The 12799-nt window shown below is 32.4% G+C and overlaps 2 protein-coding genes across 2 annotated transcripts; one reads left to right on the top strand and one right to left on the bottom strand.

Moving 5' to 3' along the window:
- The first annotated feature begins 308 nt into the window (after positions 1-308).
- Positions 309-4587, top strand: LOC132549524 (mitochondrial import inner membrane translocase subunit Tim10-like). Its single transcript, XM_060213465.1, has 2 exons — positions 309-475; positions 3343-4587. The coding sequence occupies exons 1-2, from the start codon at positions 399-401 to the stop codon at positions 3548-3550; spliced, it is 285 nt and encodes a 94-aa protein (XP_060069448.1). The 5' UTR covers positions 309-398; the 3' UTR covers positions 3551-4587.
- Positions 4588-4978: 391 nt separating this feature from the next.
- Positions 4979-12607, bottom strand: LOC132549532 (uncharacterized). Its single transcript, XM_060213473.1, has 4 exons — positions 12370-12607; positions 9366-9537; positions 8138-8260; positions 4979-6496 (listed from the first exon to the last, which is right to left on the bottom strand). Exons 1-4 carry the CDS (start codon positions 12570-12572, stop codon positions 6233-6235), a joined length of 762 nt encoding a protein of 253 aa, XP_060069456.1. The 5' UTR covers positions 12573-12607; the 3' UTR covers positions 4979-6232.
- Positions 12608-12799: the final 192 nt, after the last annotated feature.

The following is a 12799-nucleotide window of genomic DNA, read 5'->3' on the forward strand; positions in this document are numbered from 1 at the left end:
AAATCGCCTATATGAATGTGAATATATATTGTTATGTCTTTAAGCTATGATGAAAGATTTGAAAAATAATAATGATAAAAAAAGATACAAATACACCATAGGGGTTGTCATTGTTACTGAATGTTGACCTAGACCCTAAAACGTCAAAAAAATTGTGTACACCTGTCTCTTGCTCCATGTGTACCTATAGGTGTAAAAAAACTCTGTAGTACTCCGGTCAAATCATGTCTAGTACTTTAGTGTGTGCCTTCCCGGTAAATCGATATCCGGTTCCGTTGGAGGGCACGTGTATATGTTTACTCTCAAGATTTAGTAGGTTAATATTGCGCTTGGAAACTCTTAAAGTAAAGTAGACGTTGATTGATATAGACAGTCGAGAATAGATTGATTATATCAGGATGGAAAATTTCAACGAATCACAAATGAAGTCACTTCAGGAACTAGAGGTAGAAATGATGCAAGATCTCTATCAAAGGTAATTTTGTATGATCAGAAACGTTTCCATCATATCCGCCGATGTTCTTGTAGAAATAACTACCGTTAATTTTTCCAATATGTACACGTACTACTTCCAAAACTTTGATCTTAGAAAACTACCACTAACTGAAGTTAGAATCTTGGTCATATTCATAGCACCATATTTGAAAAAAGAAGTAATTAAAACATGCAGATGCAACCAAGAGTCACCAAAGCTCCAAAGTTAATGAATTATTGTCATTTTTAATTTCTAGCATTAGTCTTTGTGATATGTTGTCAATTCATCAATGGTGCATCGGATGTTCCTTCATTAATCGTTGGCGGAATAACGGAAAGATTCTAGGTCATGATATTTTGCCAGGAGCTTTCCAAGATAAATTACCTAAATATACATCCAATTCTAAAGTTCATTGGAAAATGTTTTAGCATCATGAATTTCTGAATGACTCGGAGGATGAAGGTGGTTGTTTTTGGTATGTAGCAGTGCTATCAATTTTGTTTCAATGAATGACCTTGAGACACTTTGAAGGCCAGAGGGTTCAAATACATGAAAACAAAGAGGTTAAAGGTCAAGGTATAATAGTATGGTAAAATGAAGAGCCCTCAATTTTGTCCAAACGATTACCTAGACCAATTTTTATTTTACTTTTCACTAAGAGATCTAGATCCAGGCTCATCGCATGCGGAGATGGAGCAGGACTACAGTTTATTTATGTGATCAAACTTTACCTACTTTCGAATTCACTGAGATCACATGTGTTTACATATTTACAAACCATTACTTCTTCTGAATAACGGAGAAGTTCAATCCAGGGTCAAGATAGTTAGCCAATAACATGACAGGGTTTTGATTAAAGATGGTCAATGAATAACTAAGTTGAGGTTATTTGTACACTAGCATCTTTTAGACAAAGATATTCAATTTTATAATTCCTTGAATTGTCACACAATCAACCCTTTGAATATAAGATATACAACACAATATTCATTGTGAATTGATTTATTATGGTATGTCTTCATTCAAAAAAATGTTGAAAATTTAATGATAGGTTTATAACAAACATACTTTGTATATATGTTGTAGGTAAGAAGAAAAATTGCTTATTCAGAATGCTTGCCTTCTTAAGAAATTATCTAGAGGTACTACCGGTAAAAATAATCACTGCCCGCTCAAAAACTAAATTGACTCCTGCTTTCAGGATATTTATCACAATATTAAGGGTGTATGAAACTCGGATGCCCTTAATTTACAAAATTGAACTTTTGATTTGGTGATGAGATTTTGAAAGGTTTGATGACAGGAAGTAATTTAAAAAATGATACGTTGCCACTCTTCTTTTCTGCTATAGACATCAGAATATGTAATGAAATTTCACTTATTTCCCTGAATTTGTATGCTGTGGTGCAGCATCTCGTTCATTGTCATGGGTCAACTTTTTCCTTCAAACAACTTCTTCTCAATAACAATTGAACCAAATGCTTCGATATTTGGCTATTATGTTCCTAGAACGAAGCCCAACAAAGTTTGTGAAAATAAGTGACCTTGACTATATTCAACGTTACAGGAGAAAGATTTGTTAAAACGTTTAAATGACTTCTTCTCATGAACGAAAAGGTGTAGTGGGATGATATTTCGCTGGTATATTCCTAGGATGAAACACAACAAAGTTTGTGAAAAAAATGACCGTGACCTTTTGTTCTCAGGAACTAAATGTGCTAGAGGCATGACATTTTGCTTGTATATTGATACCAGGTGAGTGCTGCAGGCCTATTAGGCCTCTTGTTTCAAGAATAACAAGTAATCTTGGTTACTTACAAGGAGATTTTTGTTACTAGCAAACCATTTTTTTATGCTGCTCTGCTTTTCTGTTAATATGTAATGAAATTTCATTTACCAGCAAATTAGATTTTTTTATTAAGATACAATAGAATGATACTGTAATAATTTGTTTTAGTACATTTAAAAAAGACTTTAAATTGTGATGTTTGGGAAAAGAAGGGGTTGCAGTATTTTATTTTTTTTATTTTTTTAAACATTTTTTTTGTAATTTTCACTCAAATGTCATAAAAAAAAACCCAACAAACATTACAAATAAATGAAATACTGAATTATTTATTTATGGATCCTGAAATTCAAAAGTGATCCACCAAGTCAGCGTTCACATAAGTCCTGTGGCTTGTAGCAGTAATTCTTCCACAATGCTTTTAAGTTCTGCCCAAAACTTCCAGAGAGTTATGCTTAACAGAATTACCCTATACATGGAACAATGTTGAAATTATTGATACTAAAAGCTGAATCATGACAACAACGAGTACACAGGAAAAAATGTACATAATGTAATACCAATCCCTCCACTTTGGAAAAAAAAGTCCCAACTGTTTGTAATGAAGGACATCAAAATGCAAAAGTCTATGACATTATGTTGGAGTTTATTCCTTATTGAATTACCTGGTATACTCTACTTCTGGTCATACATGGGTTTCATACATTCTTAAATTTGATAACAAAGGGTGATCCAACACTCCTCTTGTGGAACTTTGCAATAAATTCAGTACTACAACTGTGAAATGCACATTCAACTGTTTTTCTCTCCAATATTATTTACAACAGCGTTTTTTTATGTCAGAATTTTCCTGACGATAGTTGACGTAACAGAAGCATGAAATTCTATCCTGGCAAGTGACCGAGCAGATTCCTTACCGAACTCCGACATCTTGATCAAAATATTCAAACATATTTAAGACTTTTTTGATGAAATTTCATAGTTATCTTTGCAGGTTTATCATTGTGGCTGGGCATCAGTCATCTACAGATTACTTCTCAGCATCAAATCATTCTTTATTTTAGTTTTCCATTTGTTTCAGGGCGTCAGGTGTGTGTTTGAAGAAATGTTTACCACCAAATGGAAAGGAAACTGAACTGAACAAAAATGAAGCAGTTTGTATTGACAAATGTATTGCAAAGTACTTGGAAATCCAGGAGGTAGTCAACAAGAAGTTGATATCTCTACAACAGGATGAAAATGCAAAGGTTGAAGCAATGAACCAGCTTCAAAATCAAGTCACAAAGTGAATCTGTGAATGGTTGGTTCCACAGGATAAATTCTATTGACTATTTGAAAAGCTATTAGAAGGATCAGTCTTAGCACTGACAAACATTTCAGAATGATTGTCCTGTTTGCTGGCATTATGTTGTGAGCAAGGCTAGATCCCTGAAGTATCACAAAGGATGGCTAGATCCTTGATCTATCATATAGAATGATGGAAATATAATATTGATACTATTTATATTCACTGTGATTGTATAACACTTAATTATGAACAAAGAATATTATGTTCTTCAGAAAATGTGACTTTGGTTTCGTTGCTGAAGAGAGTACAGTGTCATTAATCCAAATCCATCTCTGAAAATCTACATATAACATGCAGGAATCGTGCAAAGACAAGCTGATGAAGATATTATGTTAACATCTTGGAGAATCACATTTCTAGTTATCAGTCCATAAGGTGTTTTACATATGACCACTCAGTGATTTCTCTGGTCATATTAATGGATCTCAATAAAGACTTTTTGTTTCCTGTTACCTCCAAACTTTTAACGTGTTGAAAGTTTTTATTACAGTACTCATTGGACTATTTTTAATGCTGTGAATTTTTCAAAATGTATGTGTAACAGGAAACAAACATACTTTTTGTTTGGCTTGTCACATTATCCTGTTTTACATTCTCGATACACCAGGGGTACTTACTATCGCTGTCGGCACCCTTGGAACATTTCATAACAAAATTGAATGTTCCATGTGTGACACATTGTGGATAAGACAATAAGACTAGTTTGATTGTTTGTTGCACATGAAACAAATCTTGATATGGCTTGGCATCTATGTTGTACTAATCTTCAAAGGACCATATCTGTCTGTGATTTGTTAGTTTTTGCTTCTGAATCCTGCTCTAGACCGATCAAACTATTTTAAATGTAACTTCAATTTTGCCAGGAAATGTTCTTGGGTGAAAAGAGCAAATTAAAGTGATCATAATTTTCAAACCCTGGAGTATTGAAAATGGCTGTTTCATGTCTGTCTGTCAGACAATAAAAAATTAATTCGCTAACTTTGTACTTGTTGTCTTTGTTTTTGAGGGATACAGTTATTGATTTTTTTCATTCTTTTGCCATCTTTTTTTTGTCTGCTCTCTGAAAACTTAATTTCACTAAATCACACCAGAATCTTGATATATAGTGTATGTGTAACTATAGATTCAAACCCAGGACCCCCTACCTAAAATTGAATTCTTAACTCTAGACAAAATCTTCATTAGATAAACACATACTATGTAATCCAGCTGATTTATCTGCCACTGATTTACCCAGTTCAAAACTTGTATAATTGACCTTTGATAAGGAGCTGTTTTATATGTATACCACTTCTACCAATGAAATATCCACACAAACTCCAGACAAAAAAATCTATATCACAGATGTTTATTTGTTGTTAATGTAAACATGAAATTAATATATGAAAGTAAAATGTAAACGATAACATAATTCATAGGACATTCAAGTAAAACTATCCTGAGGTAACTTGGAACTATAAATCAGTAGTGGTACTTGCTAAATTCAAGTTTTCAATAGTGTTTTATTTTACAAATCTAATAAACCCTACACAGCTTTCTCTTTTGTTAGTTTCTATGATATCTTTTAACAGAAGAGTGTTAACTTTAAAAAGTATGATGATTTTATCAAGTCTAATTTACAAGATTTTTTTTTAGATATAGAGTAAATAAACCGGTTTCATCCCTTCAAAGTTGGCAAACATGATATAATTAAATACTTTGCAAAATTTCTTGTATCAATACATTTCACTGCCTGTAAAAAAAATATCACATTAGCTAATTGAACAGAATGAACTATATGAGCTATCACAGATAAGTGTAAATGTTAAAGCAGCTATCACAGATGTTATGGTGCAGATGTTGAAGTAGAGAACTACTATCAATAAAATTTCAGATGTACTGATGAACAACTGACCAGTTATTTATTATTTCCCTGTTAGTCATGTTAAAATAAATTGTAAATTTGAAATATTTTCCAATAATATTACAGAAAGTAACATTTTGAAAATCTGAAAAAGATGTCATCATTAGTAATGATATGAAGAGTTGAAGATTGACTTGTCAGCAGATGCTTTTGTCAAAGAAATTCACCACAGATCTATCTGTTTGTTATATAAATTTCTTCAACATGGCCAGACAAAAGTGCCTTCATGTTTTAATCTACTAATTTGACTATACAATGTATGTTAGTTTTATATCATCTACAAACATACGTCTTGGCCCAAAATGGTTGTTAATCACAAATGGCCATTTAACAACACATGTACAATATCTGTATGTGTGAAACTAAAGTGTTTATATATAACACAGAACAAATTTTTTCCCAGTGGGCTTATTCTTTTCATAACAAGGAAGTTATATATGTTAATAAAACACTGAGGTTATGTATCCTAAACAGAGGTTATCCAATCACAAGTGACCACTCAGGCTTTCAGCTTCCTCCCAGTTCTATTCATTATCTAAGTCAAGGTCCTCCTTCAACACACAACTACTGTAACAGGACCAGCAAAATACAACAGGAACACAGACGGTGGTTTGAACACAGAACTTGTGAACTCTGAGTAGATAACCTTACCAACTTAACCACCTTAGTCACCATATTCAACCAACTATAAACAATAATCTCTTCTATAAAAACACATCATCATGAATGAGGTCCAGCTGCCATCATTTCAGGTGGTGCAGAACAGGAACTTCCTGGGTTTGATGACTGGTCCTGGTCTGAGTCTGTCTCACTTGACAAAGCAATTCTCTCTCGTACTGTTTTGTCTTTGACATTATAGACAATTTCTTTTGGTGTCCAAAGTTTTTCTGTACCTCCTTTATCCAGATCAGATTTCATACTTTTCACCAGATCAGTGATGTCAGTGATGTTGACAATCCATTCACAGCTATACTTCTGCAGCATCTGAAAGTTTACTCAGTATTGTAATCTTCAAATTTACTGAATTAGATGATGGATTCTTGTTTTAAAAATGGTACTCCAGGTAACATTTATCACTGCCAAAAGTAAATGCATCAAGAAAGAGCAAGATATCCTAAAGGGGGCTTTCACTAGCATCCATCAGTGTTTTTATGATTTTACTGCCCAACATCAAGCCAAACATGAAGCCTAGAGGACCAAACCTGACTGAATTTCTTTACAGCTTCATCCAGATCAGAGAAAGTTACTATGTAAAAAGTAAATTAAAGCCATTATAATATGTAATTGTTATTTCCACTTCTCCAGCTCTTGCCCCAAAAGTTATATTTTGACCAGTTTTTGGCCAAGGTTCATGTAGTATTCCTAATTCTTTCCTTTTGCATGGAATTCAGCGAAGTTTATCTACCATTGGATTCGCATTAATTTTGTCCTGTTATATTACATGTACCTTTTGAAATGAGCTCTGACCCAGTTAAATTTGACTATTATAATAACACTTGTTATCTTACACAAGATTGATTGAGGACGGCCATTCTGAAACCCATAAAAGCCCCAAATAACATGGATATCAGTTTGAGACAGAAATCAATCACAAGTAATAATTAATTTGAGTAAAGATTGCATAAAAACTGCAACAGTTTAAAGTACTTTTCAATTTTGAATTTCTTCAGTGTGGCAGAATTATGATCTCTTTGGATTATATGACTGAATGACAACTGGATTCAATGAATTTTTATTTTGACAAAACTGTTCTAGATATTGCTTGAATTGCATAAAAACAGTTCCAAACCAGTAGGTCAGAAAAGTCTAGTTCTTGGTAGATTGTTTGATCTTTATTTGTTCTTTGAACGTTTGATCTTTTCCCTTCTTTTCTCTAGCCTAATCTTGATCTTACTGATACCAAAATTGATCATTCCTTTGCACAAAAAAGGGATAATAATCCTTAACATCCAAATCCATGATGGCGCTATTTTTTGTTATTTGGATCAGTCCCAAAATAAAACAAGCACAACTTGGGACATAATGGGAACCTATATATGAAATCTGAGAGAGATTCATCCAGTACTTCTCAAGAAATAGCAATAACACATTTTCATTGTTAAAATCCAAGATGGCCTCCTGTTAGCCATTTTGTGTTTCTAATCAGTCATAATATCAAACAGGCATAAATAGGGAAAAAAAGTGAACCTTCATATAAAATTTGACAGGGATCCATCAAGTTCTTCTCAAGAAGTAGTGATAGCAGACTTTACTAGACAAAATCAGAGATGGTCTTCTCTCAGCCATTTTGTTTTTCTGATCAGTCATACAATCAAATTAGCACAAAAAGAGACCAAGGGGAATCTATATATGAAATTTGAGAAAGATCCATCCAGTAATTCTCAAACAAATTTGAGATAATAAAAATCATTTATGGACAGATTGACAGACAGCATATGATCGACAATTTGAATGGCATTTAAAGGAAAATGTAGTTTGTTACAGAAAAATTCAGCAGATATTGATTATAACAAAGAGATAAGATAAACACTTTATACTGGGTAACCATTATCATATGATATATGCAATGACAACATACTTTCACTTCTTGAACTTTTAAAGTTGGTAAGAGAAAAAAATGCATACCTCTCCTTTCAGTCCTAACTGGATGGCTTTCCTTCTCTGATTAGCATAGGTCGGGCTATGGTCTGGATCCCACTGAAGACGCACTCTTATATCTTTTGTCTGAATCTTTCTTGCTTTCTGAAACTGTGGTTTCATAAATGTACAAAAACATATTCAAATCAGTAGTTTAACAGAACTAAACAGTGCTCAATTGATTCTCCAGTCACATTCTATTAGGACTGTCAGATAGTTTCTTCCAAGAAAAAAGATTTACAGTACAACAGCAATAACTAACTAAGGCAATTGTAATTTGATGAAATTTTAGAATCGACCAAAATAAACAGCAAAACCTTAATGAAGGCAAAATCTATCACTTTGTAATTCACGAAATTTTATGTATCTATTCTTAAATAAGATTTTGCCATTGATTTCAGCTTTTAGTCAAGTATCAGGATTCTTATATAATGATCAAATAAAGTTATTTAGAAAATAATTTTATCAAACTTTTCCTTCAAACTTAACTTTTACTCTGGTGAATCATTTGTTAAAGTCTCATTTCAGAAAGTAATTTATAAGCAAAAATTCAATCCAATAACAAGAAACAAACAGAAATATCTATTTTCAGGTTCTAAAAACCAAGGAAAGTAGTCTACCAAGTCAGGATTCATGCATTTAAAATCTTTGACTTGCAGTGATAATTCATGAAAGATAGTGTTGAAATCTAATCCAGACTTTCAGAATTGCATTGAAGAAAAATAGCACAATAATAGAAAGATGTTGAACTTTTGATGCTATTAGCCAAATCATGAGTCACCAAAAATAATTCACTTGCAAATATTACAATTTTATACCAAGACAGTCCACCCTTTTAGGCTACAGACTATAATAAAATTAAATGTTCAATAACACCTTCAAATATTAACTTGGTAAAAGATAAAGTAAAAAAAATGTATATAATAATCACTGAGTCAGACTGCATAATTCCTAACCTAATTGTCTCTTTAATTATAATGAGATAAGAGGTCTACTGATGATTTCTAAATGAGAATTAAGTACCGGTATGTTTACTGACATTGATCTGGCCTAAAAATGTTTCAACATTTTCAAAATTGATATTTAAACTTATTTTCTCTAGTCCTTTATAAGGATGTGAATTCATTTATATACAAGTATATATTGTATATACTTCAACAGCAGACAGCAGCATTTTGTATTTATACTAAAAAGATTGACTACATTTTCAATATACCTCAACAGTGTAAGCATTTGCTAAAATTTCTTCAAATCCATCTCTTTTAATCCGTACTGCTAACACTCTCTCTTGGTTCCTTTTAGTTGCCCAGCCACATCTATACATCATCCACAGAAAATTGGTTTTGATCCAAGACATCCTGGTCAGTTCAAAGTCTGGTCCTCCAAATCTTAAACATGATAAACACAATCTAAGAGACTGTACTTCAAATCTTCATCACTGCAATTCAATGTTTGTTTTTTTTTCTCTTTAAGGTCATGCATATATACAATGAAATTGCTTTAAACTTACAAAACTGATTTTCAATAGATATGTGTAAAGTAAATGTTGCCAATACTTTTCTAAACAAGAGTGCCGTGGACACAATATACGCCGCCACAAAATATAAAGATCAAGATTGGTCCTTTTACTTTTAACCTGTCTGTATCTTAAATCTTACAAAAATCAATGAACCGTAAAGACACCCCTTCATGCACATTGAACCATTGTATTAGTGACATTGAGCAAGTTTTATGATCATTAATTTAGGAGGACTTGCGTTCACAAATCTCCACTAAGAGCAAGCTACAGATACAAAGTTGAAAATGGCATAAATCTTACAAAAATCAAAGAACCAAAAAATCGCCCCTTCATGCACATCTATCCATTGTAGTAGTGACATTGAGCAAGTTTCATAAAAATCTGATGGTTAGTTTAGGAGGATTTGTGTTCACAAGAAATGGACGTACGGACGGAGAAGATGACGCCAATATACGACTGCATCTGGCGGTGTATAAAAAAACAAAAAATCTTTAAAAACTATTTTCTGAATTTTGGAAAAATATTGCACTTTCTATCTTTCATCTTATTCAAAACTTAATTTCATTTCATACAGTTTACATACATATATTTGAAACCAAATTCATCAACACCATATAATAGAATGAACAGATATAGAAGTTTTCATCCTAACACTGTTGTTGAGCTCATCTCTGTGCCTTCAATAAAAACATTGTATTTATTAAATATCCCTGCTCCTGGGACAGTACAAAATGAGCAAAACAAACTAGAAATGAAATGGAGTGTATTTCATTTCATCCATTATCTTTACTTTAGTACTCATTTGAAACCTTACAAGCTTATAAATCTTTCTAATTTCCTTGATATGGTAATTGTGATCGTAGATTGATATTTCATAATGTGCCTTGGTATTGATGTTACTGTCTAAAATCCAAATGTGAACTGAAATGTATATCTATTTGTATATGAATTTTTTTTCATTTATATGTCATTAATGAGTATCATGGGACATATGAAACAATAACAAGTATCGAAATATATAACTGAAATATAGATCTGTATATAGATAAGTCTTTAATTATAAATTTGTACTTACTTGTTTATCATAAAATGAGTATCATGTGGAACATAGAATTAAAACAAATAAATTATAATATGTATGAAAAACTAATCATATTTCATAAGTAATACATGCTGGTCAATCAAACATTCATGTGAAACATGTATCTTTACATACAATGTGTTGGTGTATCATAGATTTTCTTGCCAGAAAAGCTTATAAGGAAAGCAAGCTATGTTTGGGAAGGGTGGGTGGGCCACTATTGAAAGAGAACCTGAAATCCTCAGAGGGGTATATTTTGAGGTTGTGGCTGTTTAAGCTACAGATTGATAGGTCTTGTTCAGTTAGGTGTGTTTTGATAAACTAGACTGATGACAACTAAAAACTCAAATTAAGTGAAAATGATCATGAGGAAGTTTTAGTGTTGTTGAATGTGTGAATGCTAGTCATCAAAGTAGAGAAGTCAGCATAGCAATTGTATTTGAAATTGAAAGAAATTAAGTAATAAAATAAAATTTATATTTCATTAAATTGATGCAAACTTCAAAACCATAGAAGTGGATCAATCTGATTCATGTATAATACTTATTAATGTTGGCAAAACCCTGACTTCATACTATGTTACACTTATATCTACCAACATAGCAAGTAACATCAATATGATATTAATCAAATCAAGGTTATCAAATGCCTTACATCTTCTGTCATTGGGTTTGACTATTGAATATTGTTGGGCATCCATCTGTAGTACCTGCACAATTCGATCTATAACCAATCACAACCAAGATATTGTGACTCCAACTCTATTAGGAGTTATATTTTCACAGATGTCTAATAGTAATGAATACTATGCCTTCATGAGACATATCAACTAATGATGGACAAAAATAGGGACAAGAACAGCTCAAATTCATTTTCTCAGTCAGTGAGAAATAAATCCAATTTCGTGTCAAAAATAATACAAACCAATTAAAATGACAAAAAAAATTACACTAGTCAAGTAGAAAATTATTCAGCTTTTTTATAATGTCATCGATTTAGAAACTATTTACTTCATATTTCTGTCTGAAAAAGGTACACAATATGTAGTGGTACACATATTACAGTTGTAAACAAGGACTGTCACAGACAGGTTATGCTCCCCAAATTTGACAAAATTTAAGCATGAAAGAATAACACAGAGCAATGAGAGAGCTATGTTTCTTGTGCACTGTCCGCCTTCTTGTTGAGATATATCTACCTATTACGTTTTTTTATTATTATGCTTCTGACAAAATTTAAGTATAAAAAACTGCACTTCTCCATGCTGAGATCTATCTACCTGGACAAAATCCTGATGGACGGATTAACAAACGGATGGACAAAGCGGAGACTGTATGCTATACTTACTTTTTTTTAATAAATATTATTATAACACTATTGCAAAATTACAGATGAACAGAAATTATTTATCACTCAAGTTAACACAATCATTTTGAAAAGTATCAATCTTTCTACTACTGTTTATTTTGAAAACATAAAAAATGGACTCTCAGAGAAAGCAGAGACGAAACAAGGCTAGTATCCCGAAATTCTTATCTTTCAGAGAAATACAACGTTTCCTATCTCTTTATTATAGGCTACGTCACTGGTTGAAATGACCATGATATGAAAATCTTTTACCTTTGATTCTCAACAGCATACTGTGCTATGGAAGGTTTGTATGCTTGGTACACAACGAGGGTGTCTTCGTCGAATGTCGCTAAAATGTGCCTTCCAACCTGTGGCCAACATCTTTTCTGCTTTTCATATTGTTCCATCACCAATCTGCAGTTTTTCGAAATGTTAATCACGGCCTCTGTTTGAGTTTCACACGAGGCAGCCATAATTTTTACTGTCTTTGTTCGTAGTGCCAGAGATGTAAGTACTGTAAATGTATTACTCCTAATAACGACAGGTATTACAACAAGCACTTGCAACTTCTACAGGAAGTGCCTTGGAACACCTCAAAATATAACATGCAACTTCCGTTTGAAAAAATAGTTTGTTTTTTTGTTTACTTATTTATTTATTTATCATCGACGTCAACCTTTTGTTTATCATTTGCATCAAA

Source organism: Ylistrum balloti, unplaced genomic scaffold (genome assembly GCF_031769215.1).
Source record: "Ylistrum balloti isolate Yb309-2 unplaced genomic scaffold, AGI_CSIRO_Ybal_v1 Utg370064, whole genome shotgun sequence".
Lineage (NCBI taxonomy): Eukaryota > Metazoa > Mollusca > Bivalvia > Pectinida > Pectinidae > Ylistrum > Ylistrum balloti.

Bases quoted from the DNA above. Each gene is read 5' to 3' on its own strand.
- LOC132549524 (XM_060213465.1), top strand. From the start codon at position 399: ATGGAAAATTTCAACGAATCACAAATGAAGTCACTTCAGGAACTAGAG. The intron at 476-3,342 runs GTAATTTTGTAT...CATTTGTTTCAG, and splicing joins ATGCAAGATCTCTATCAAAG to GGCGTCAGGTGTGTGTTTGA.
- LOC132549532 (XM_060213473.1), bottom strand. From the start codon at position 12,572: ATGGCTGCCTCGTGTGAAACTCAAACAGAGGCCGTGATTAACATTTCG. The intron at 9,538-12,369 runs GTAAAAGATTTT...ATCATGTTTAAG, and splicing joins TATGCTGTTGAGAATCAAAG to ATTTGGAGGACCAGACTTTG. The intron at 8,261-9,365 runs GTATATTGAAAA...ATGAAACCACAG, and splicing joins CAAATGCTTACACTGTTGAG to TTTCAGAAAGCAAGAAAGAT.